Source organism: Echiichthys vipera (assembly GCF_963691815.1).
Source record: "Echiichthys vipera genome assembly, chromosome: 1".
NCBI classification, from domain to species: domain Eukaryota; kingdom Metazoa; phylum Chordata; class Actinopteri; order Perciformes; family Trachinidae; genus Echiichthys; species Echiichthys vipera.
Genome location: NC_139826.1, coordinates 38,103,635 through 38,129,884, shown reverse-complemented (window position 1 = coordinate 38,129,884; position 26,250 = coordinate 38,103,635). Strand labels below are relative to the sequence as shown.

At 43.8% G+C, this 26,250-nt stretch overlaps 1 protein-coding gene across 1 annotated transcript in view; it reads left to right on the top strand.

Annotated features, from left to right (window-relative positions):
• Window positions 1-26,195, top strand: part of tp53bp1 (tumor protein p53 binding protein, 1) — a 33,835-nt gene extending 7,640 nt beyond the window's left edge. Inside the window, 27 exon segments of the mRNA XM_083915538.1 lie at window positions 2,086-2,173; window positions 2,260-2,344; window positions 2,434-2,501; window positions 2,616-2,744; window positions 3,364-3,418; window positions 3,517-3,686; window positions 4,986-5,112; window positions 5,221-5,315; window positions 5,385-5,569; window positions 5,669-6,821; window positions 7,838-7,954; window positions 8,621-8,812; window positions 8,889-8,955; window positions 9,190-9,273; window positions 11,353-11,620; window positions 13,073-13,141; window positions 13,237-13,389; window positions 13,506-13,717; window positions 14,030-14,179; window positions 16,476-16,873; window positions 18,293-18,484; window positions 18,593-18,772; window positions 19,665-19,853; window positions 19,984-20,078; window positions 21,739-21,935; window positions 25,676-25,812; window positions 25,898-26,195. Of these exon segments, the coding sequence (XP_083771664.1) occupies window positions 2,086-2,173; window positions 2,260-2,344; window positions 2,434-2,501; window positions 2,616-2,744; window positions 3,364-3,418; window positions 3,517-3,686; window positions 4,986-5,112; window positions 5,221-5,315; window positions 5,385-5,569; window positions 5,669-6,821; window positions 7,838-7,954; window positions 8,621-8,812; window positions 8,889-8,955; window positions 9,190-9,273; window positions 11,353-11,620; window positions 13,073-13,141; window positions 13,237-13,389; window positions 13,506-13,717; window positions 14,030-14,179; window positions 16,476-16,873; window positions 18,293-18,484; window positions 18,593-18,772; window positions 19,665-19,853; window positions 19,984-20,078; window positions 21,739-21,935; window positions 25,676-25,812; window positions 25,898-26,085 (5,043 nt within the window). The 3' untranslated portion in view covers window positions 26,086-26,195.
• The last annotated feature ends 55 nt before the right edge of the window (window positions 26,196-26,250 follow it).

The window sequence follows — 26,250 nt, the reverse complement described above, 5'->3', positions numbered from 1 at the left end:
CTTGAATGAAATAAAAATAAAGACAAGCAAATCCAATAACACCAAGAATATGAAAGGACTAGAAGTTACAGTGCAGTATAAGCAGTTAATACATTATTCTGTTTACTGAAAGGCAGGTAAACAGAAAAGTCTCCAGTCTTGATTTGAAAGAGCTGAGAGTTGCAGCAGACCTGCAGATTTCTGGAAGTTTGTTCCAGACATGTGGAGCATAAACACTGAACACTGCCTCTCCGTGTTTAGTTAGAGCTCTGGGTACACTACCTTTATTGAGGTAGAAGTATTGATATCACTGCCTTTTAAATACACCAATACAAGTGCAAATCCTGCTGCCAAATCGGACTTAAATAGAAGACGTAAACAGCCCCTGTTAGTGTTAGTGGACTGGAACTTTGATAGTCAGCTGCCTGTGTAAATACATGCAAACACGAGGAAGATGCAACGTGCAAATCTCCACACAGTGTCCCGAGGTGACAGTGCTCAGCCCAGATGGTCGGATGTCTGACTCTCTGAGACTGTCCTCGCTTCATCACTGAACTTTAGACCTTTGTCCTCCTGCTGTTCAGGAGCAGACAGGTTGAAATATAAAACCCTTTCCAAACCGAATTTGATAGTTGAAAGGAAATGTACTCAGTATTCAGAACCTTCACATAGCAGCAGACAAATGTATTCTACGCAAAGATTAAGTGCAGTAGTGGCGTCCTGAACAGTGCGTGTTGTTATCCGAGTGTCTTTCTCGTTTGTTTTGATAGCTGGTCCGGCTGCATGTGAGAGTGTGTGTAAGTGTGTGTGTGTGTGGTCGTGAGAAAAAAAAAAACTTTGCTGCTCGTCACCACTTCTAAATCTGAGCTTTTCCTCTTTTGGCTGACCGGTACAATAAAGGGAACCGTATCTTATGACAACGTTAGTCAGCTTTGCAGTTGCAATCCTTCCTTATGTGTTGATTTAAAAGTATGAATTTCTTGATAGATGTTATCATTTGATTGTTTTATACACTGATGTTAAAAGGGCTGCAACTAATGATGATTTTCATCGTTGATTAAACCGTCGATCATTGTCTCCATTAATGGATTTGGTTTTTGATCTATAAAAGCCAGATAATGGGGATCCCAAAGCCCAAGATCATTCATTCATTCATTCATTCATTCATCTTCAACTGCTAATCCCGGGGTCGGGGTCGCGGGGGGCTGGAGCCGATCCCAGCTGACATTGGGCGTGAGGCGGGGTCCACCCTGGACAGGACGCCAGTCTATCACAGGACACATAGAGACGAACAGGGACAGACAACCATTCACACCTACGGGTGATTTAGAGTCATCAATGAACCGAACACCTGCACGTCTTTGGACTGTGGGAGGAAACCGGAGAACCCGGAGAAAACCCACGTCCTCAAATATTATTCAATTCACTGTCAAACTACAGAAAATACTCACATTAATAAATCAGATAATTTGGCGATTTATTTAATAATAGACAACTAATGATTGCAGCTCTATTGTTATATATATATATATCTATATATTTACATATTTCTTTCTATATGTTGTTATAAGGGCTACACGCTGGTGTAGTGGTCAGCACTGTCGCCTCACAGTAAGAAGGCCCCTGGGGCCCTTCTGTGTGGAGTTTGCATGTTGTCCCCGTGTCTGCGTGGGTTTTCTCCGGGTTCTCCGGTTTCCTCCCACAGTCCAAAGACGTGCAGGTGTTGGGTTCATTGATGACTCTAAATCACCCGTAGGTGTGAATGGTTGTCTGTCTCTGTTCGTCTCTATGTGTCCTGTGATAGACTGGCGTCCTGTCCAGGGTGGACCCCGCCTCACGCCCGATGTCAGCTGGGATCGGCTCCAGCCCCCCGCGACCCCGACAGGGACAAGCGGTTGAAGATGAATGAATGATGTTGTTGTAAATTGCAGTATAATGTACATGTTTTTACATACTTATTTCCTATTTCTATTTTTCTTATCATTCCTTTGTTTTGATTTATTTTTTTAGAAATGGCAAACTGCCCCCAAGGGGTTTGATAAAGTATTTCTGGTTCTCACAGTTTTTTATACGTTGTTAAACTAGTAAAGATTTTTCCTCCTCCAGGAACTCATCTCCTCCCCGCTGGGAAGCCGATACTCTCAGACTGACAGCCAATCACAGAGCTCCCAGAGTACCAACCAAGCTGAACCTGGTCCGTGCTTTTCTGACGATGTGGATACAAGATGTGTGTGTGTGTGTGTAAAACAAAACAACAACAACCCTGTTTTCTTAATTCAGGCATTCTCATGGCGGCCGACCCCAGTTCTGGATTCCAGGAGGAAAGTCAAGTTCTGAACATTTACCCTCCTCTGAACAAGAAAAAGTATGTGAGGTCCAGACACTGTGACTGACTGATTATTCTCAGGGTTAGACAGTGATACAGTGTGTTCCCTCTGGTTCCTGTGCCTTCAGGTGTGCACCAGAGGACGCCGATATGGACTCCGGAGCTGACTCTACCACACACTGCATTCAGTCTGAGGGTAGGAGCTCTTCTGACATGTGAAGGAAGAATAACATCCACGACGTCCAGCGTAGAATGAAATATGACTGCACGTGTTGTTAAGTGTAGTGACATCTGTGTGTTTGTGTTTCAGAGGGAGCCTCTCAGTTTGGGTTTCTCGAGCTCTCTCAGAGTCAGGACCTGCGGTGTGAAGTGGTGAACAGTCAGGAGGAAGGAGAAGACTTCCTACCTCAGCCAGACAGTGAGAGAAGCACCAAATTAGGTATTAAGACTTTTATTAAATGAACAGAGAAACATAAACAAAGGCAGATGCTTCCATATAGCACCCTACAGGCTGCTGAATGGTTTGATTAGTATAAAAAAAACATACCTTTTTAAAGTCACAAGTTATCAAAACCCACCTGAACACTTATGAGAGACGAGTATAAAGAAAGGTTGAAGTAAAAGAAACATATTTCTACCTGCTCCAGGGGAACCACTCGTGCTTTACTCTGTACTGTGATGCTACTGGAGAAGTGCAGACATGTAGTGTGTGTGTGTGTGTGTGTGTGTGTGTGTGTGTGTGTGTGTGTGTGTGTGTGTGTGTGTGTGTGTGTGTGTGTGTGTGTGTGTGTGTGTGTGTGTGTGTGTGTGTGTGTGTGTGTGTGTGTGTGTGTGTGTGTGTGTGTGTGTGTGTGTGTGTGTGTGTGTGTGTGTGTGTGTGTGTGTGTGTGTGTGTGTGTGTGTGTGTGTGTGTGTGGATCAGAGCAGGAATCAATTCCTCATCCCAAAGGCTGCAACATGACGGCTGGTTGTAATAGTTATTCATTTAGTACCTGATCAGAAAATTCATACTTGCGTTACATGATTCAAAGAGTCAGAGACCTTGTTTTCATCCCCAGCAGAGCAGAACATCAGCTGCAGGACTTCAGAGAGTCAGGACAACAAAGCCGTGAGGTACAGTACCACACGGTGTGTCAATTCTACATTCATGAACAGTTCTCATACTGGTTTGGGATGAGCAGTGGTTTTATGTTCTTTCCTTCTTTTTCCAGATCTGAGGTGAGCTCCAGCAGCTCATTGGAGCCCCCGGGTCAGTCGGGGAGGCAGCTGAGTGTCCAGGCTCTGCTGCACTCACATGGGCTCCAGGCCTCTGGGGAGCAGGACCAGCAGGACTGTGAGATCCTGTCCTCTCAGGAGGACATGTTCGACACGGACAAGACAGGTAAATTCATGCATACGCTGTAGAGATGCACCGATCCGGGTATCGGCTCCGATATCGGATAAATGAGACCGATCCATCTCATCTCATCTCATCTTCATCCGCTTATCCGGGGTCGGGTCGCGGGGGCAGCAGCTTTAGCAGGGGACCCCAAACTTCCCTTTCCCGGGCCACATTAACCAGCTCTAACTGGGGGATCCTGAGGCGTTCCCAGGCCAGTGTGGAGATCTAATCTCTCCACCTGGTCCTGGGTCTTCCCCGAGGCCTCCTCCCAGCTGGACGTGCCTGGAACACCTCCCTAGGGAGGCGCCCAGGGTTCATCCTTACCAGATGATCCTGAACCACCTCAACTGGCTCCTTTCAACGCAAAGGAGCAGCGGCTCTACTCCGAGTTCCTCACGGATGGCTGAATTTTTTTTTTAATATCATACACAGCAAGACAATTACTTTGATCCAGTCACTTCATTCTATGTTTGCAACACCGGTTATGGTTTTATATTACATTTGAACATATCTGCACTTTACATTGAAGTTTATTTTATTTTCGCTGTAAACTTTATCTAAGTACATTTATATCCGTGTTAATTATTTGTTGTTTTTTAAACACGGCTAAATGTTCATGTCAAGCCTGATGCCTTCACTCAGGTGGCAAGGTATACGCTTCATTCATTCAGCAGTAGTATCAGGTATCGGCCAATACACTCAGACCAGGTATCGGATTGGATCGGAAATAAATGGATCGGCTCATCTCTAATAGGATGTGAAGTTTGTAGAAAATGAGCTAAAACAGGGCTGCAGGTAATAGGAGTGTGTCAAGGCACAGTTCACAGTGTCCGTCTGCTTAAGTACCCAATCCAAGAGTGCAGTCAGCCTCGAAGTACCCAGAGTACCAGCATGGCCCAGCAGGATTTTAGAAGCCGACTCCTGCGTTCCAAAATAACCAAAACAACATTTGGTCAGTCCTCTGTCACAGTTAGAGGCCCACAGATTTACCTGTCATCATAAATAAAGACAGTAACAGATTTTAAAGCTTATTATACCGAGGCAAAACCATGCTTAAACAAAAAAACGCTGAGACACGTGCATGTTTTCATTATTTTCTGTTATTCTTTACTGTCTGTAGGGACTCTTTGTTAGGTTCCATGCCTGTGTTAGACTGTTGTTTAATGTGTTTATTTCTTAAAAGCCTATTCAAGGACAAGGTCTGCAAATAAACCACAGCTAGAAGTCCTGTATACGTCGCATCGGCTCACTTTATCTAAAGTGCAACAATGCCTCATGTGTCGTCCCTGTCAAATACAGGTGCTGCAGTGGACAGCACAGTGTCTGAGCCGGAGCAGCAGGGTGACCCCACCCCAACACCGGCACAAACCCTGCGACTGCTGCAGCTGTCTGGGCAGGGAACACTGGTGCAGGAAAGTCTGTCCCAGTAAGTCACAGATATTATTATTATTATTATAATTATAATGTGTCCTCACCCGAGCACGACATATACATTGACCTGATATTCTGCTCACTTTGCCCCTTTTTTTTCTAGGAGCTCTGTTGACTATGTCGCCCCCACCCCCGACAACTTCACCCACACACCTCTAATGGTTCCCAGCTCACCGACCGGACCAGAGAACGAAAACGGTAAATTATTTCACTCACCTTAACGGCTGAATCTGAATCAGTCGAGCTGAAATGTGTTTTCTTTTTCAGGTGCTGATGAACCGATGGATACGTCGCTGCCCCCAGAAGACCGAGCAGGAGAAAGGGAAGAGCCAATGGAAACAGAGGCCGCCTCTAAGCCACACCCATCCGCCTCTACCCCTGTATCCCAGAACTCCCCTAGTTTTGTGTTAGAGCGAACTCTCTCTTTACCGTCCCAGCCAGAGTTCTCTCATGTATGTACCTTTTTTTTAATCAATCATTTGCTTCAGGTCTCAGAACACTGACTGTACGTCATCATAATATTCCATGTGTGTGGTTTTCTTTTTGCACAGGACGTGTTTGTGCCAACGCAGAGCCAGGAGGCGCCACAACAGTCGGATAAGATGACAACGCCATTGCCTTGTGAGACACAGTCTCAGCGCCTGGAGTCGGATCTTTTCACTTTGCCTTTGCAGCTCTCTGTGAACACGCAGAGCAGCAGCCCAGCTCAGAAGACCACAGAACATGTTGAGGAGGACAGTCAGGCAACGCAGATCGAGGAACTGGAAGAGCCGCCCGGTGTCGACACCAGCGACTCCGTGGTGTCACACCAGAGGGGCGAGAGCAACGGCGTCCCTTCAGAGTCACAAGCTGCCACCAGTTCTAAAGCTCCCACCTCCGCTGAATCACCAAAGCATCACAGCGAAAGTGCCGAGACGGAGCCGTCCTGTCTGTCGCAAAAGTCCGAAGTGAACAAAATGACTTCTTTGAATGTACAAAATGTGAATGTAGAAGACAGTCAGAGTGAAAGCAAAGAGGCGAGCTCTGCTGACGTGGTTTCCTGCTCCCAACCGAAGTTGGATCCCTCGGGTCTGGCTTTTAACAGCTGTGTGGAGGACACTCCTCCAGACGCTACTCCTCCAGACGCTACACCCTTGCCCTCACAGTCTATGATCTCTCAGACATCTGCTGTGGACGCAGTGAAGAGTTCTGTAGACTCGAGGAAGGAAGAAGGAACTGCAGAGAGTCCCTCCATGAAATCATTGTCACAGAAGTGTGGAGTGGTTGGTAACAGTCAAACGGTCAAAGACGTGACGGATGAGTGTAAGCAGAGTGAAGTAGAAGAGGAAGAGATGGTGATGGAGGAGGAGGGGGAGAGCACATTCGGGGAAGGCGGGGCCTCTGGAATGGCTCTGGCTCTCTCGCAGAGCGAGCTGTTGTCTCCTGAGTCCATGGAGGAGGAGATTATAGACCGAGGAGAGGACGGTGTCATCGTGGTCACAGATAGCGAGAGAGACTCCCAGCTTCTTCAGAAAGACGTGACGCCGCAATCAAAGACCAACAGTTCCCAGCCAGTCAGAGACAAAGTGTCCATCTCCACCAACGGCCACGAGTCCCAGGCAAAGAAGGTGCACGCGGCGGCTCCCGATAGGCTCTCCCAGACTGAGAAAGCGGCGTCTGAACCAGAGGGCCTCAAAGACAAGAGCCTGAGTGATAGCTCGGGAGGTAAGCTGCATGTCACAGTCAGCATCCACTTAGTTACAAGCAGTGGGGTTGAGACCCCTGCAAGGAAATAACACAAAAAGACAGTGATACACAAAATAATGTGTCTTTTTCTGTCTTTTTTTCTAATATTTCTTGCACCATTTTAGACCTCAAATGATTTTAATGCAGCAATATGAGAGCAGAAAATTGCTTGTTGCAGAATTTGCTCAAAACGTCGTGAAGACATAGTGAGGGGGCGCACAGAGGTATTGCTTCATATTAAGCGGTCACAACATGCAAAAGAGGTTGGGAACTGCTTGTGTCAGCGCCTAAAAGTCCAAACACGACAAGACAAGCGTCACTTCCACAGTGCTCATCTAATTACGAGTGAAACCGGACAAACCAAACACAATTTCCCGTTTAGTACCGGGGCTGGACTGAATGTAATTCCTTTAATTCGAAGCTTCTGGTGAGTTTTTATTTTAATGAAGCCCTCAATGTCTGTCATCATATTTTCATATATTCATTCTGTCATCATCGCCCCAAACAAATGTAAACAAGCTGGAAATTACAAACAACATAGTCAACAGGAAGTAGGTTGTTAAAACATGCAGTATAGAAAATATGTTGATAAATGCAGATTTAATGCACAGGAATATTGCAGTTGTTAAAATTGTTACTGGTGGTGGTATTTTCTTCTTTTATTGACTAAGGGCGCACACACTGTCCTTCCCCACCGCGCCCCGGGCTTTAGGGTCCTTGTCCCCCCCTCCAGGCCCGTTTGTACTCACACTACCTGGGCCTCGGAGAATGCTTCTTGCTGCCTATACGTCATCACGTCGTAACACGTCACACGCATTGATGACGTCATCGCAATGTGTAGCTTTGTTTACAAAACTTTCCATAGACCTCAGAGTTTTTGTGCGTCTTGTCTTGAGTTAGAGACACATCATCTCCGTTTGTGGCTGACGAAGCTTTAATGATAACCGTGCACTGAAATAACCTAATGTGATCTCAATAATGCTTTCCTGATACAGAGATTTCCTTCCACTTCACACTTCCTAAAGAAGGCGAGCTGATTGGTCCTGACGTCGGAGCCACGCCCCCTCTAATCAGCCATCTGAAGCAGACGCTGAGACACAGCACTCCCATCGGTGAGTTTACCTGACTTGCCTATTGAGGCCCTGTTTACACGACAAGTTTCGACGGTGAAAACGACAAAATATTTTATCAGATGTGCCTTTCGTTTAGACGGCAAAGTGAAACCCCCCCCCCCCCTCCAGAGTGGAAATGTTAAAAGCGCTCCACCGTTGTTTCCTGTGTAAAGGGGTAAAAACACTTAAGTCAGCTCTGATCTGCTCACGCTGGCTCACGTGGCGTACGTGTTTCCGTTACATCTATGTGCAGAGTTCAGGTAAACAACAACAAATACGTGGGACTGTTTCCATCAGTGGGAGGTTCAAGTGTCCTGGGTGGAGCCGAGGCGGTGGGAGGCTGCAGACCGTGCTGCAGATCCCTGTCACACTGTACGGCGTTCTGCTTCTCCGCTGTTAGGGAGAGAAGGAGAAGGACGTTTCTACGCATGCTCCAGCTCAGGGTGATGCACCTAGCCACCTGACGTGCACACTACATCCAGTTCACACACTTTTGCGTCACCGTATGCGCGCAGATTTCCCCCCAAAGACGCTCGTCTAAACGCAACGCTACTTTTGCGTTTCCTTTCTAGATCCGCTTCGTCTAAACAGGGCCTGAATGACACGTAGCTTAACGACAATGATCCGCGGCCGAGCTGCTTCTTCAATGTTTTTCTTTGTCACCAGAGACCACGTCCTTTTCTGAAAAGTCAGGCCTGGTGGGCGATGTCTCTGCAGACGGGGCGATGGCAGCCAGTGACATCGTGTCGGGGGAAAGCGGAGATGACACGACGGAAAAGGGAGACGGGAAGCTTAGTCTGCGGATGAAGCTGGTGACTCCCGTGGAAGAGGGCAGCTCGGAGCGCTTCAGCCTGCAGAGTAAGAGCCTTTCCTCCCGCACACGTTGATGCTTAACCCCTTCACCGTAATACATTTCTAATTTCTATCCCCTCAGAGCCAGCGCTGTCAGAAGAAGATGGATCTGTCGTCAAGGTTACCACCGTTGCCAAGGCTGTAACCAGGTAACCTGGCACTCTCTCTCCATGCACATTAACTGATTTCTTTCATAAGTGTGTTACTGCCTTTCATTCAGCCCCTCGGGAACAAAACGCAGCTGAAGAACATTCTTCAGAGGCAGCAGAGCTATTCAACTGTTTTGTTCAGAAAGCTAATCTCTAAAGTACACAGCTGGGTCAATGAGTTTTTTGGTGCTGGCTGTAAAAGTAGGATTGTAACACTGATGTTTCATGTCCCAGTAGCCCGTCGGTGTTCAGTCGTGTCAGACAGGTGCACAGACAGCAGGAGGACAGCCAGGCTGGAGGCAACGCCACACCTGCCAGGTAAACACACTCACTGTCAAGAGCACAGGAATGCATCTAATGTTTTAGATCATGAGTCATGTGTGATTCTTTTTGTGATGACAACGATGAACCCGGGCGCCTCCCTAGGGAAGTGTTCCAGGCACGTCCAGCTGGGAGGAGGCCTCGGGGAAGACCCAGGACCAGGTGGAGAGATTAGATCTCCACACTGGCCTGGGAACGCCTCAGGATCCCCCAGTTAGAGCTGGTTAATGTGGCCCGGGAAAGGGAAGTTTGGGGTCGCCTGCTAAAGCTGCTGCCCCCAGGACCCAAGCTCGATAAGCGGTTGAAGATGAGTGAATGATAATCACATTAAAAGAGCATAGATATCTCTAAACCTAATCTCTAAATGTTACAAAGACAGAGGCACAGAAAGTAAAAGTGCTGCAACCATCAAGTGGACTAAAAAAGATGAAATGCAACAAAAGGCTCAATTAAGAAATCCTGCTGAATCAATTACCCAATGAGGGCTGAGCAGCTGTTCTTGGTTGTTTTGTCTTTGTGCATTTGGACTCTGATGAAGACACAGCAGGGTTGAAAAGTCTGTTTACACAATAAAAAGGCTGGAAATCAATCAGTGTGCTCCAGTCTCCGGGCGCTTTCTGTCTATGAGCGGAGAGGCACCTGATCCAGCTGCATGCTGCTGGAACATGCAGGTCAACCCTATTTATGTTTTCCCCTCACACCGCCGCTAAAAAAAAGGTACTGACCGCGAATCGACTCGTAGCTCTGCGTCAACTGTTTCAGAGCCCGATGACAGACGACCAAAAACGGTAACGTTAGAAATTCATCCGAGTGTCTGAGGTCCGGTCGTGAGCAGTTGGTCACTCCTTGCTCCCCCGTGCAGGGCAAACGATGAGACACAGCCACTTAATGTGGCCCGGGAAGGGGAAGTTTGGGGTCCCCTGCTACAGCTGCTGCCCCCGTGACCTGACCCCGGGCAAGAGGTTGAAGATGAGATGAACAATAAACCGGTAGAAAACTGGTTGAAAGCTTTCATTCAAGTTCTTTTGTAGTTTCTCATTTTTAATGCAGTTTGGCTGCTAGTTTTTCAACATTGTGATAGAAATTCGTGCGTGCGTGTGTGTGTGTGTGTGTGTGTGTGTGTGCGCGCGCCCTCCTGGTCCTTTCAAACTTAATGCAATGTAGAGCTGCAACAATTAGTCGAATAATCCAACTATTTAATTAATCGCCAACTATTCTGATAAGCAATTTATTATTTTAAGTCATTTTTTAAGAACAAAAAATTCCAAATTCTCTGATTCCAGCTTCTTATGTGAATATGTTGTGGTGACAGAAAACTGAATATATTTGAGCTGTGGAGGAAAAAAAGAGGACGTCATCCCGGGCTTCTTTCATCTTTATCATTTTCTGACATTTATAAAACAAACAACTAATCGATTTATTAAGAAACTAATCGACAAATGAATCGACAATGAAAATAATGGTTAGTTGCAGCACAACACACATGGAGGTACCGGGGGGAAAAAGCTTTCCATTCGCTCACAATACAAGACGCTACAAGGAGGGTTCGTTTTCTTTGTGTGCTGTGTCGAGTTGTCACGGTCTGACCATCAGGAGCTTCACACGTCCGGTCGTCCTCTGGAAGTTTGAACAGCTTCCCCCTTGTTGTAATGTATTTGAGTAGACAGAAATAGGTCTTCTTTGGCTCCTGCTCTCAGTGTGTAAGAGAGAGAGGCCTACTTTCTGAGTCTGGAGGTGGCAGCAATGGTTATTTTTTGCATGTTCTCTCGGGACACAGGGAGCAGGAAGGTGCAGTTTTGTCCTCCTGCTTTGACAAAATGTCTTCTGCAGTTGAATTCTGTCTCTAATCCACTTGTTTCTTTTGTTTCTTTCTTTCTTGTTTTAAATGAGAGACTAACGCCGTTCATTCAGGTAGTTTTGTTATGTCATCAAAGTGTGGGGAAAAAAGGGTCGGCCTGATGATGGTGCCAGACGTCCTCTAATTTAAAGGTTTCCATTTCTGTCACGTGACTCCTGGTGATTCTCATGTCTGCGTCTTTTTTTATCTGCTGTCATCACATATTTTCTTTTTTACAGAGAGGAGCTGTTCGCCTCCCCACAGAGGAGCTCCCAGGTGTCCTCGCTGGGATGCAACAGCCTTCCCAACAGCCAGTCGGAGCCTTCGCAACAAGAAGCGGCGGCAGCGGCGGCACCGCAAGAGACCCGTAAGGATCCTCCCGGCCCTGCCGAGCAGTCTGAGGATAGACGAGGACCCGCTCAAGCTCCGGAGCCGCCAACCCCGAACAGGACAAATGCCAAACCGAGGGCTCCCCAGCAGACCGTCACCTCCACTCCGTCCAACAAGGTCAGTCATTTATTGCACACGTCTGGGGCTCAGCGCAGCGCAGAGTGGAGTGGCTATTTGTCAAATCTAAATCAAACGTGACTCATGCACCATGGGTTTGTAGTTTACGCAGGCGCAATAAGTTGATTTTCTGTGGCAGTGAGTTTCTTACGATGTATTTTCCATAAACAAGCAAGCAAACAAAAAAACATGTAACCAGGAGCTGTTTATTTTTTGGGAAATTTAAAATGAGAGATGAAGAATAAAGGGATTCTGATAAAACATCTCATCTCATCTCGTCTTCAACCATTTATCCGGGGTCGGGTCGCGGGGGCAGCAGCTCTTAGCAGGGGACCCCAAACTTCCCTTACCCGGGCCACATTAACCAGCTCTAACTGGGGGATCCTGAGGCGTTCCCAGGCCAGTGTGGAGATCTAATCTCTCCACCTGGTCCTGGGTCTTCCCCGAGGCCTCCTCCCAGCTGGGCGTGCCTGGAACACCTCCCTAGGGAGGCGCCCAGGGTTCATCTTTACTAGATGATCCTGAACCACCTCAACTGGCTCCTTACCCGCGACCCCGTTCTTTTGGTCCTGACCCAGCTTTCATGACCATAGATGAGGGTAGGAACCAAGATTGACCGGTAGATCGAGAGCTTTGCCTTCTGGCTCAGCTCTCTTTTTGTCACAACGGTGCGATCTGATAAAATATGACTATTTTAATCTTCGCTTTAACTTTTCATAGACGATGATGCGGTGCAAAGTTGGAAATACGACGATCGTGTCTGTTTTTACTGTGTCTTGCAATGATGCATGGTGTCATTTTGGTGAAGAAGGATGCATGCTCTGCAAACCTGCCGGTGTGTTTAGGGGTTAAAGTTCAGTTTAAAGGGCAGGAAATCTTAGATGTAGATGAAAAAGTTGCTCAGCACAGAATGATTTTTACTTCAGTAAATCAAACTGACAGATCTCCTTAAGTAGAAGTTATGTTACAGTATTCTGCATGTCTTTAAACCAGGGCTGCCCAATCCTGCTCCTGTAGAGCCACTGTCCTGCATGTTTTAGGTTTCTCCTGCTCTAACACGCCTGAGTCTAACGATTTTCCAACCTGTGACGAGCTTCAGCTGCTTGATAACGAGCACATCATTAGACTCACGTGTGTTGGAGCAGAGAGAAACCTAAAACATGCAGGACAGTGGCTCTCCCAGGAGCAGGATTGGGCAGCCCTGGTTTAAACTGCCTACACTGTTTTATTATGTAATTTAAATGAAAATCCTTAAAGTTCTAAATATTGATTTTGAGTTTTAAATATCTTTATATGTCATTTTATTTCCATTATTCCATTAAAACGCCTCACAGAAACAAGGCTTTCTAGTTTTGATAAATGGGACCTAAGTAAGTGCTAGCACAGGGGGGTGGAGGTGCAGTCTGGAGGCATGTCAAGGTGGTGTTGATCGCTCTGTCCTGTGTGTCTCAGCGCCGTCAGCGGACAGTCTCCCAGCAGACCAGCTTCGATGCACCGGGGCTGCGCTCCCCAGCTGGCAGGGTAGGGACGCTCAGGTGTTTTAAGGAGAAGGAAAATTCTGCTGTTAACGCGTTGTCCCGTTGAAACCTGTCGCATTTTTTTTTTCCTTTTTAAAGGGTGAACCAGAGTCTCCGCTCTTCAGAAAAAACACAGCCCCCGCCCACCGCAGACACGTGCGCACCATCCAGGAAGTGAGGACCACCGTCACGCGGATCATCACCGACGTGTATTACGAGGACGGCAAAGAGGTGGACCGCAAAGTCATAGAGGTGACCACATTCGCCACGTTTTATGGCATTTATTGTCAGATGATATTATGGGCGACTTTTTGTAGCAAATTACAAATCTACATATTTAACGTGTATCACTGATGACATGTTTCCAGGAGAGCGAGGAGCCGGTGGTGGACTGCCAGGTGTTGGACGGCGACATCTCCCCGTGCCGCACCGGCAGCAGCTCTGTGACCTCCGGTGACCTGGCTGACATCAGTTCTCTGTCTTCCAAGGCCTCCAGCATGCAGCACAGCTCAGGAGGAACCAGCAGCAGCGGCTTCACCAGGCCGGACTTCATCATGCCGCCCAGCCGAGGGGCCTACAGGTACTGCCCCGCCTCCGCCTCCACCTCGCCAATCCAGCGCTCACTAGTTCTCTTCAGTCCTCTAAATAGAGTCTTTGCCTGTCTATACTAGTTGCATGCTGATCCCTGTTTCACTCCTTCACTTTCTAACGCCCTAACTTCTCAGTGATTCACTGATCCCTGCCTGCTTCAGACACCAGTTGCTCACAGGCATGAATCTGGGGCCGCTCGACAGCCCTCGTTCCACCAAGTGCTTTCGGTTTTGAGGGCAGCCCCAGATCGATGCCTGTGCAACTTGACCGACTCCCATTCGTCCCCTCTGTGTGTCTGCAGTCCCAGGAGGGGAGGCGGGCATCAACAGAGGGGTCACAGGGGTCACAGGGCAGGGTCAGTGGTCACAATGAACAGAGGCTACGGCATCCAGGGGTCCCCCAGAGGAAGGGCTCGAAGGGGCCGACCCCCGTCCCGCTCCCTCATGTCCAGGTGAGTCCTCACCGAGGCTCGCCCCGCACCTAAAGAAAACCACGGACAGACTTGAACCCACACTACCTCGATAACACTTTACTTTTCCTCTTTTCACTAATCTTCTCACTCACAGCTGCAACTAACGCTCCGCTTCAGTAGTGCTTCTCTTGTACGTCTTTCTTGTAAATTCAATTCAATTCAATTCAATTTTATTTATAGTGTCAAATCATAACAAAAGTTATCTCAGGACACTTTACAGAGTAGGTAAAGACCACACTCAATGACTTATTTATGATTTACATAGACCCAACAATTCCTCTGTAGAGTACCGTGGCAACGAAAACCTGACCTAAATGTCATAAACTAGTGAATACTTCACAGTGGTTTTGTCCAAAAAGACTAAACCCAAAAATATTCAATTTATAAAACATGTCAAATCTTCCTGACTTGAACAAATTAGCAGTTATCAAAATTGTTGCTAAACTCCTCCAACTGTCTGCATTGAAGTCAAACATTACAGTGGATTTAATGCACAAAGTCCTTTACATAAAACATTAAAAGCGTTGGAAATAAACACATAAAATGACATTTAAATAAAAGTAATAAAGCTAAATAAAGACAAGGACTTGATGCTGCTAAAATGATTCTTTTGCAGCATCAATAGCAACAAAACAACAGTTGAGAGCGTACTGCTTTTGTTTTATTGCAAAATAAACCACACAGACGTTTAACAAGCACTCAAAGATCACGTGAATACTTTACACCAACTTCACACTGTTGCACAAAGCAGATTTTTCCTCCTGCAGCTGCTGTATTCACATATTTGAGCTAGTTATGCTGTTGCTTTACAAATCAGGGAAGAAGCTTATCAAACACTATGGGGCAGAATATTATTTTTACATGAAGAGGAATATAACTCCTGCTCGGTGCCTTCCATCAGAGGCTGTGAAATCATGTGCTTTAACCTTGTAACGGCTCTACTGTGGTGTTCCAGTAGCTCTGGACACCAATATCCTACTACTCTGATATTCTTTTTTACGTATTTGGTTTTCGCTCGTGGATTTGGATATTTGTTTTTTTATCTTTAAAAAGGACAAATGAAAAGAATGCCCTTAATTAAACCTACTAGTCGCTGCGACCTCACTGTTGAAGTGATTAGCTGCTCTGTTCCAACAATGTTTGGCTTAGAAAAAACGTGCATGTAGGCCGAAGTTCACCGCGGTGTTCTGAGCCGAGGAAGGCTGCCAACAAATCTCTAAATATTTGCTGTTTATTACCACTGAAGCTTAAAAAAAGTGGCATTCGGGAACATCCTGATCTGAACTGATTGGTTTTAAGCAACATGCAAGCCTGAGATGTAACCAGTTTTTATAATGATGGCGATCATAATTTATTTGTTTCCTTTCATACAAACAAACACTAATTGCTTTACACTCAGGACATTACAGGATAAAGAATGAGCTTAGAAACAGGGCTAGAATACCGTAATTATTGTAAAATAAGACCTGATAATAGTCCAAATAAGATGAAAGAGTGCACAACATAAGATGGACATTAAGGGCGCGCTCACACTGTCCATCCGTACCGTGCCCAAACACGTTCCACAGCTAGAGTCTAGTTCGTTCACGGCCCGTCTGAGAGAGGTGGGCTTTTGTAAAGCAAGTTTGCACATGTACGAGCACGAGCGTGCGCACGTGTACGAGCACGCGGCCTACGGCGGTTCTGACGTAATTTGTGTGCGCCTGTTGGGACATAGAAAAAAGAAGGAGGGACCATGCGCGGACATTTAAAACAATGGCGGTGAAAGGTTCACGTTGGTGTGATGCGGAGGTGGAGTGTTTACTGCAGATTTGGTCGATGAAAAGATTCAAAAACAGTCGACAAGACGCACAAAAACTCCGAGGTCTACGGAAAGATCTGGAAACAAAGCCACGCATCGCCATGACGTCATCAATGCGTGTGACGTGTTACGGCGTGATGACGTATAGGCAGCAGGAAGCATTCTCCGAGGCCCAGGTAGTGTGAGTACAAACGGGCCTGGAGGGGGGGACAAGGACACTAAAGCACGGGGCACGGGATGGACGGACAGTGTGAGCGCGCCCTCAAAGCCACAGAATAATAAAGTTAGACATTTTAAAACCAGTGCTCATGTTTGTAGCTTCACTGGTGTATATTTAAAATCAAAACTACTAAGTAACACGCAAAACAGTTTATCTTTAGATACTGTATACAGATATAGACACTGAGTGAATTCTTATAACAGGAACCATTCAATCGATGCCTGCCGTCTGAACGTTCTGCTTCTCTCTCAAAGGGGAGGTGGTGTTGGCTCGCTGCAGAGGCTCGGTGCTCACGGCCAGCCACAGTACTCCTCAGAGGACGAGCTCTACACCCGCATGCTCCCCCCACGCCTCCCCGCCAGCCCCACAGACGCCGAGCAGCCCAGCCACTCCAGCTCCCTCAGGTCGTCGCCGGAGGAGGCGAGCTCGGCCGGAACCAGCTTCGTGGGCCTGCGGGTGGTGGCCAAGTGGTCGTCCAACGGCTACTTCTACTCGGGCCGCATCATCAAAGACATCGGCGAGGCGAGGTTCCGCCTGCGGTTCGACGACGGCTACGAGTGCGAGGTTGCGGGGAAGGACATCCTGCTGTGTGATCCCATCCCCCTGGAGACGGAGGTGACTGCCCTGCTGGAGGACGAGTACTTCAGCATAGGTGAGCGAGGAGGTCTGTGATGAACTCAGGGGTTTGAAATCAATGGATGAGCCAAAAACAGACGTTACCATCAGGTTATCCTCTTTTTAATCGGTTCGTCATCGACCCAGAACATTTGCTTATCAATCATCTGATTGGATGGAGCTCTCAACGGGGTGTGACTTGTGGCAGTTCAGACGCCACAACAACACGACGAAGTAGAGTAGACACTTTAATCCAGTAGTGGAGTAGGACGCAGCGCAGGTTTGTTTAAATGAGTGCTGCAGCGGCCGGGTTGGATTCTGACGTGTGGTCCTTTGCTGCATTCTCTCGCTCTCCCTCTCGCTCCCTCTCTCCCTCCTATTAACACACACACACACACACACACACACACACACACACACACACACACACACACACACACACACACACACACACACACACACACACACACACACACACACACACACACACACACACACACACACACACACACACACACACACACACACACACACACACACACACATATACATACATACATACATACACACACACACACACCGTACTGCAAGTGGGGTGTCAACACACACTTTTACAGTGCCCATAATTTTTAAGGTGGAGTCTTTTCTTTCATGTTACTTGTGCATAAATTGACGTTGTGAATCATACGGGCCACCTTAAATCAAACTACTCATCTCATCTCATCTTCAGTCTCTTATCCGGGGTCGGGTCGCGGGGGCAGCAGCTTTAGCAGGGGACCCCAAACTTCCCTTTCCCGGGCCACATTAACCAGCTCTAACTGGGGGATCCCGAGGCGTTCCCAGACCAGTGTGGAGATCTACTCTCTATCACTTATCAGCCGATTCAAACCCATTCAGAGTGATGCGTCACCCCCGGAGTCTCGTAAATCCCTCTCCGGCTTTTTTTTGTAATGGAAACACAGCGAGTGAACAACCAGTTGAGAGGGCGCGGCCACATTTTACCCTGATGGAAACACACCTATAGTGAATCTGGGGTTGCCCTTCACCAGCTGGCGAGCACTGAAGAGGAGGATGGGGATGAAGAGAGACACTTCTGGTGTTGTGGTGCCAGGGTGGAGGGAACAACTTTGTGTGTTGTGTTTATGAACCGCATCACACAGATCCAACTCATTCCGTCTTTTTAAAGGATCAGTTTGTCTAAAATAATGAAATCGTGTGCTACCTGATTGTTGATACTTGCAGCAGCTGACGGCACAATTTAGCTAATTCCTTTTTTTATATCATGCAAATGAGTTTGACAATGTCTGTAGAAACATCAAAGCACTCTGGGATTAGATTCAGTTTCTCTGCTCTTCATCCGTACGCCGAGTATGTTCCACACACATTTTTATAAAAATAGAACTGGAGTCTGAAGCTAAACGTTCTGTTAACCTTGTGTCTGTCGCGGTCTGTGCAGGTGTCGTGAGGGGGCATAAAACAGAGGGGCAGGATCTGTTCTACCATGTGGAGAAGGACGGTCAGAGTCAGTGGTACAACAGGACCGCGGTCATCCTGTCTCTGGATCAGGGGAACAAGCTGAGGGAGCAGCACAGCCTCGGGCCCTACGAGCCCTCCACCCCCCTGGCCAAGGCCTCCGACATCAGCCTCGGTGAGACTTTTTTTTAAATGTCTTTTTGTGTTTTTAGCAATCACGTACCCTCTCACGAGCCTCTTCTTTGAGCGCATCCTTACTAAATAGCATTAATATTCTCCGTAGATAACCTGGTGGAGGGGAAGAGGAGGCGCAGAGGAGGCCCCGAGGGTCAGAACACCCCCAACCGCAGCTCCTCCAGCAGCCCCCGAACCCCCGGCCCCTCAGGCAAGAGGAAGCTGATGACCTTGGAGGACAGCAGATCGCCGGCCAAGAGAGGACGCAGGGGCTCGGGCGCCAGAGCCGGTACGGAGACCCGGTCGCCGAAACCATGACTGCAGCTGAACAGAGAGGGGGGTGGGGGGGGGCGCTTTTAATTGGGGGTTGCAGTTTTTTGTTTTCTTTTAACTGATGAAATACGTTTTTAACTGACTCCACACTTTTAGATTACGATTTTAAACAGAATGTATTATTCTCATCTAAGGTTTTAATGAGACCGCAGTCGTTTTCTGCACTTTGCAACATCACTTTTTAAACGTTTTTTATAAACATAATTTTAGCTAAAATCATTTTGAATGTCAATGTGACATTTTTGAGTCTTGTTTTGTGTCTTAAGTCACATAAAAGAATGTAACAGCCGCCTCTGTCAGGTCTCAGATGTTCTTCTTGTGTCATATGGACTCAGTGACGTGTGATTTCTGCACTAAGCATAGCTAAGACACTTGGACCTTCACACGGTCCGCGTCCACCCTCTGCTGCTGCATCCCGGCTGCTGCGGAGGCTGACCTGGTAACTAAAGACGTGCACAGTATTTATTAATCACCAGGGTGTTGGTCCACAGGTGGAGGGCAGAGAAAATGTGTATTTCTGTAAAGTCACGGGTGTTTTTGAATTGAGATCATTTAAATACATTTCTTTTTGATGCTCACTAAGTCGGTTCAGCCAAATTACAGATCACACAGATAGTGTTTGAGATTCAGCTTCATCTTTGTCCGCACTGAACTGTCCAAAGAACACACTAAAGGTCTGCAGCTTTTATAGGAACTATGTCAGAAATCAAAGCATCAGCTGATAAAACAAAAGCAATCCGCAGGGCCAGATATCACTAGAGGTAAGAGAGAAAACCCGCTTTTGTAATTTGGACGAGCAGATGTTCGTCTTTTCTGCTTTAACGCCACCGTTGTGTTTCTGTCTCCAGCTCAGCGGCTCGGTGCGTGCAACACCTCGGGCAGCGGCACGGATCTCGCCGGTCAGCCTTGTGACGCGGCGGAAACTCACGGCCCGCTGCCTCAGAACAAGACTCTCTTCATGGGCTTCGCCTTCATGCTCACCGCCTCGTCTGAGATCGACCGGCTGACCAACAGGAACGCCAGCGACGACGAGGACGGTGAGGCAGACGAGGACAAGCTAAGGGTTTTCATGCACGTTATGCACGGTGCTTAGTCAGCAGACGCTTCCTGCTTCCTGTCACGATTGTAGGATGGATAATTATTGTTGTTTTTGTTTCTTTTGGACAGAATATGTGCAGTCAGGCCCGTACAACAAAGCATACACAGAGTCCCAGCTGCAGGCAGGTGGAGGCTTCGTCCTACCAGACTTCAATGAAGAACAAGTAAGTGCTCTGAAAACCTGTCCTTCCGGTCCTGGTTAACTTCCTGTAAAGTGATGTCATTCATTGCAACAGGAAATACACTGGGACACATTTAAAATATGCATGTTTGGCCTAAAAAACTTAACCTAGGGCTGGACTATAAGTGTTCAAATATTAACAATAAAATGAACATAATCAACTGGAAGTGATGTTTAAAATGCTCTGATGTGCATTAAGTCCCCCCTGCAGCACCAGCCTATCATAATAATAATAATAATAATAATAATATAATAGTATATTTATCATGACATTTATTCTACATACTATACTCTGCTTTACATCAAGTCCCCCTGCCTATTATAAAATTAATAATAATATAATATATTTATCATGACTTTTTTCAACATACTTTATTATAACTTTTTTTATTGTTTTCAACAGACTATACTCTGCTGTACATCACGCCCCCCTGCAGCACCAGCCTGTAATAATAATAATAATAATAATAATAATAGTTTATTTATCATGACTTTGTTCAACATACTTTATTACTTTTTTATTGTTTTCAACAAACTTTACTCTGCTGTACATAAAGTCCCCCTGCAGCACCTGCCTATGATAATAATAATAATAATAATAATAATAACAGTATTATATTTCTCATGACCTTTTTCAACAAACTTTATCATTACTTTTTTATTGTTTTCAACATATTTTACTCTTCTTAAATTAAGTCCCCCTGCAGCACCAGCCTATGATAATAATAATAATAATAATAATAATATCTTTATCATTATGACCATACCTGTGCAGCCCTAACTTCCTGTGAATAATCAAATCAAATCAAATCAACCGTTATTTATACGGCGCTTTTCATACAGAAAGTATCACAAAGTGCCAAGTTACAGAGATGTACAGAGAAAGAGAAACATCAAATAAAACCAGGAGAAGGTGCAGAGCCCTCTAGTCGCCCGGGCCGGAACTGTTTGATTGTCCATTAGTCACGCAGTAGAACACGGGAATAGAGCAGCTGCCAGAGAGTTTAACATGAATCAATCAATGGTGCCGAAGTGGAGGAAGCAACAAGACGACCTCCCCTGACTGTGTTGTTGACGTTCCCTTTAGCGCAGCTCCATCTAATGGATGCAGAACGTAACCCCAGCCTCCAATGTAGCGTCTGTTCTATGCACCTTATAATGTGGTGCTCCTTATAGTGCAGAAAATACGGTATATATTTACACTACATCAACTCTCCCTTAAAGGCAGTCATCAGCACATTACTAAAGGCCTCAATCCAGAGATGCCTGCACCAATCTCTACCCCACAGCTGGTTTGGTCCGGGCAGTGTGTGTGTGTGTGTGTGTGTGTGTGTGTGTGTGTGTGTGTGTGTGTGTGTGTGTGTGTGTGTGTGTGTGTGTGTGTGTGTGTGTGTGTGTGTGTGTGTGTGTGTGTGTGTGTGTGTGTGTGTGTGTGTGTGTGTGTGTGTGTGTGTGTGTGTGTGTGTGTGTGTGTGTGTGTGTGTGTGTGTGTGTGTGTGTGTGTGTGTGTGTGTGTGTGTGTGTGTGAGAGACACCAGGGGAAAGTGCCACAGTCATATTTGGATGTACGTAACCGTGGTGATTAAAACGATGTTTAAGCCTCAGTGCATATGGATAATGCAACCGTCTCTGTGTGTCCTCAGTGTAAGGCAGCTTACCAGAGCCTGCTGATCGCAGACCAGCACTGTCGCACAAGGAAGTACCTGCTGTGTCTGGCCAGTGGCGTGCCGTGCGTGTCGCACATCTGGGTGCGAGACTGCTGCAAAGAGAACAAGCTGCTCAACTACAGGAACTACCTGCTGCCGGCCGGCGTGGGCCCAGACGAGGCCATCGTAGAATGGTAAGAGGGGTCTCCTCGTTTGCGGCTTTTATGTTCCTGTTGTTGTTGTTGTTGTTGTTACCAGTTTACCACGACGGAGCCTTTACAACTGTGGAAGGAAATTACTCTTTTTAACATACATGAGTTTTTACTTTTGTAACATATTTACTGTGACTTTTTATACTTTTTTTACATACTATACTATGACTTTTTACATGCTATACTGTGACTTTTTTTAACATACTATACTACGACTTTTTTTTACATTTTTACATACTATACTTTATGTTAAAAAGTATAAAAAGTCATAGTATAGTATGTTAAAAAGTTCTAAAAAGTCATAGTATAGTATGTTAAAAAGTATAAAAAGTCATAGTATATATATATATATGACTTTTTTTTAACATGTTTACATACTATATCGTGACTTTTTTTTACTTTTTTTACATACTATACTATGAAGAAGAATGAAGAATTACTTATTATCATACATGTTGCACACACACAGGCCCGAAACACACACATGCACAGACAGGACCTATAAACATGCAATTGAGGAGAGATGTCAGAGTGGCTGCCAGTGACCAGCGCTGCGAGCAGTTGGGGGTTCGGTGCCTTGCTCAACAGCACCTCGGCAGTGCCCAGGAGATGAACTGGCACCTCTCCAGCCTCCAGTCCACGCTCCATACATGGTCCACACAGGGACTTGAACCAGCGACTCATACTTTACTATGACTTTTTATACTTTTTTAACACACTTTACTATGACTTTTTATACTTTTTTGACATACTTTACTATGACTTTTTATACTTTTTTTAATACTTTACTATGACTTTTTATACTTTTTTAACATACTTTACTACGACTTTTTATACTTTTTTAATATACTTTACTATGACTTTTTATACTTTTTTAATATACTTTACTATGACTTTTTATACTTTTTTACATACTTTACTACGACTTTTTATACTTTTTTAACATACTTTACTACGACTTTTTATACTTTTTTAATATACTTTACTATGACTTTTTATACTTTTTTAACATACTTTACTACGACTTTTTATACTTTTTTAACATACTTTACTATGACTTTTTATACTTTTTTAATATACTTTACTATGACTTTTTATACTTTTTTAATATACTTTACTATGACTTTTTATACTTTTTTAACATACTTTACTACGACTTTTTATACTTTTTTAATATACTTTACTATGACTTTTTATACTTTTTTATATACTTTACTATGACTTTTTATACTTTTTTTATATACTTTACTATGACTTTTTATACTTTTTTGACATACTTTACTATGACTTTTTATACTTTTTTAACATACTTTACTATGACTTTTTATACTTTTTTAACATACTTTACTACGACTTTTTATACTTTTTTTACATACTTAACTATGACTTTTTATACTTTTTTACATACTTTACTATGACTTTTTATACTTTTTTACATACTTTACTATGACTTTTTATACTTTTTTACATACTTTACTATGACTTTTTATACTTTTTTATATACTTTACTATGACTTTTTATACTTTTTTTACATACTTAACTATGACTTTTTATACTTTTTTACATACTTTACTATGACTTTTTATACTTTTTTACATACTTTACTATGACTTTTTATACTTTTTTACATACTTTACTATGACTTTTTATACTTTTTTAACATACTATACTATGACTTTTTAAACATACTTTACTTTGACTTTATTTTTTACATACTTTAATTTGACTTTTTCTACTTTTCAAAACTTTTTTAACATACTTAACTATGACTTTTTTAAACTTTTTTACATACTTTGATTTGACTTTTTATACTTTTTTACATACTTTACTATGGCTTTTTCTACTTTTTTAACATACTATACTATGACTTTTTTTTTTACTTTTTTACATACTTTACTATGACTTTTTATACTTTTCAAAACTTTTTTAACATACTTTACTATGACTTTTTATACTTTTTTATATACTATACTATGACTTTTTATACTTTTTTTACATACTTTACTATGACTTTTTATACTTTTTTTACATACTATACTATGACTTTTTTTTACATTTTTTACATACTATACTTCATGTTAAAAAGTAGAAAAAGTCATAGTATGTTAAAAAGTTTTAAAAAGTCATAGTAAAGTATGTAAAAAAGTATTAAAAGTCATAGTAAAGTATTTTAAAAAAGTAAAAAAGTCATAGTATAGTACGTAAAAAGTATAAAAAGTCATAGTATAGTATGTAAAAAAACTTTAAAAGTCATAGTACAGTATGTTAAAAAAGTATAAAAAGTCATAATATAGTATGTAAAAAGTATAAAAAGTCATAGTATAGTATGTAAAAAAGTATAAAAAGTCATAGTAAAGTATGTAAAAAAGTATAAAAAGTTGACATTTTTAAAAACTTTTTTAACTTACTTTAATATGACTTTTTCTACTTTTTTAACATACTTTACTATGACTTTTTATACTTTTTTTAATGAAGAAGAATGAAGAGTTACTTTATTTTTATCCCACGGGGAAATTCAATTTTTTCACTCTTATTATACATGTTACACACACACAGGCCCGAAATACACACATGCACGAACAGGACCTATATACATGCAATTGAGGAGAGATGTCAGAGTGGCTGCCAGTGACCAGCGCCCCGAGCAGTTGGGGGTTCGGTGCCTTGCTCAACAGCACCTCGGCAGTGCCCAGGAGATGAACTGGCACCTCTCCAGCCACCAGTCCACGCTCCATACATGGTCCACACACTTGAACCAGCGACCCTACGGTTCCCAGCCAAGTCACCTATGGACTGAGCTACTGCCGCCCCCTAACATACTTTACTGTGACTTTTTATACTTTTTTAACATACTTTACTATGACTTTTTATACTTTTTTAACATACTTTACTATGACTTTTTATACTTTTTTAACATACTTTACTATGACTTTTTATACTTTTTTACATACTTTACTATGACTTTTTATACTTTTTTAATATACTTTACTATGACTTTTTATACTTTTTTTACATACTTTACTATGACTTTTTATACTTTTTTTACATACTTTACTATGACTTTTTATACTTTTTTACATACTTTACTGTGACTTTTTATACTTTTTTAACATACTTTACTATGACTTTTTATACTTTTTTTACATACTTTACTATGACTTTTTATACTTTTTTTACATACTTTACTATGACTTTTTATACTTTTTTAACATACTTTACTATGACTTTTTATACTTTTTTACATACTTTACTATGACTTTTTATACTTTTCAAAACTTTTTTAACATACTTAACTATGACTTTTTATACTTTTTTACATACTTTACTGACTTAAATTTTTTTTTTACATACTATACTATGACTTTTTTAAACTTTTTTACATACTTTGATTTGACTTTTTATACTTTTTTACATACTTTACTATGACTTTTTACTTTTTTAACATACTATACTATGACTTTTTATACTTTTTTACATACTTTACTATGACTTTTTATACTTTTTAACATACTTTACTATGACTTTTTAAACTTTTTTTACATACTATACTATGACTTATCTTAACGAACTATACTGAATTTAAAAAAAAATATTTTACAACATACTAAGACTTTTTTTTACTTACTTTACTTAAAAACAGCGCAGGACAAAGCGCCCTCCATAGCCCCCTCCGTAAACAACGGACTGATCTAATTCATATATAATCCTTCTCTCTAATCAGGCATCCGCGCAGCAGCCCGTTCAAAGCCCTGCGGGTCCTTCTGGTGTTTGAGAAGCCAGTGGAGCTTTGGGCACAGCTGATCACCATGGGTGGAGGTTCTTCTGTCCGACAGTTCCAGGCGGACAAGGACAGCTCAGGTACAGACCCCCTCCACAACATCACTAAAAAAAAAAACATGCTGAAAGTTTGTTATTGACCGTTTGTTCTTCCCTCCATCTGCAGACATCCCTGCTGGCAAGTATGACGTTGTGGTGACAGACCGTGCCTGTCCCCCGTTGGTAGAGAAAAATGTGACATCACAGGAAGTCCCGCTGGTGTCTCCCGAGTGGCTCATCCAGAGCGTCATCCGCGGGGAGCGCCTGGATTTCCACAGCAAGCCTCAGTATCGCCACGACTACTCTTCCTCCTAATCCGACTCCACGTGCAAAAAAAATGCCTTCGACCACGTTAAATGTTCAGCATTAGTTCTGTTGCATGCCTCTGCTGTATATAACTTTATCCTCTGTTTTTAATGGGATAATAAATTGTGACCCTTGTTTCATTTTAACTGAGTTCAGTTTATTTTCCTCTGCGGG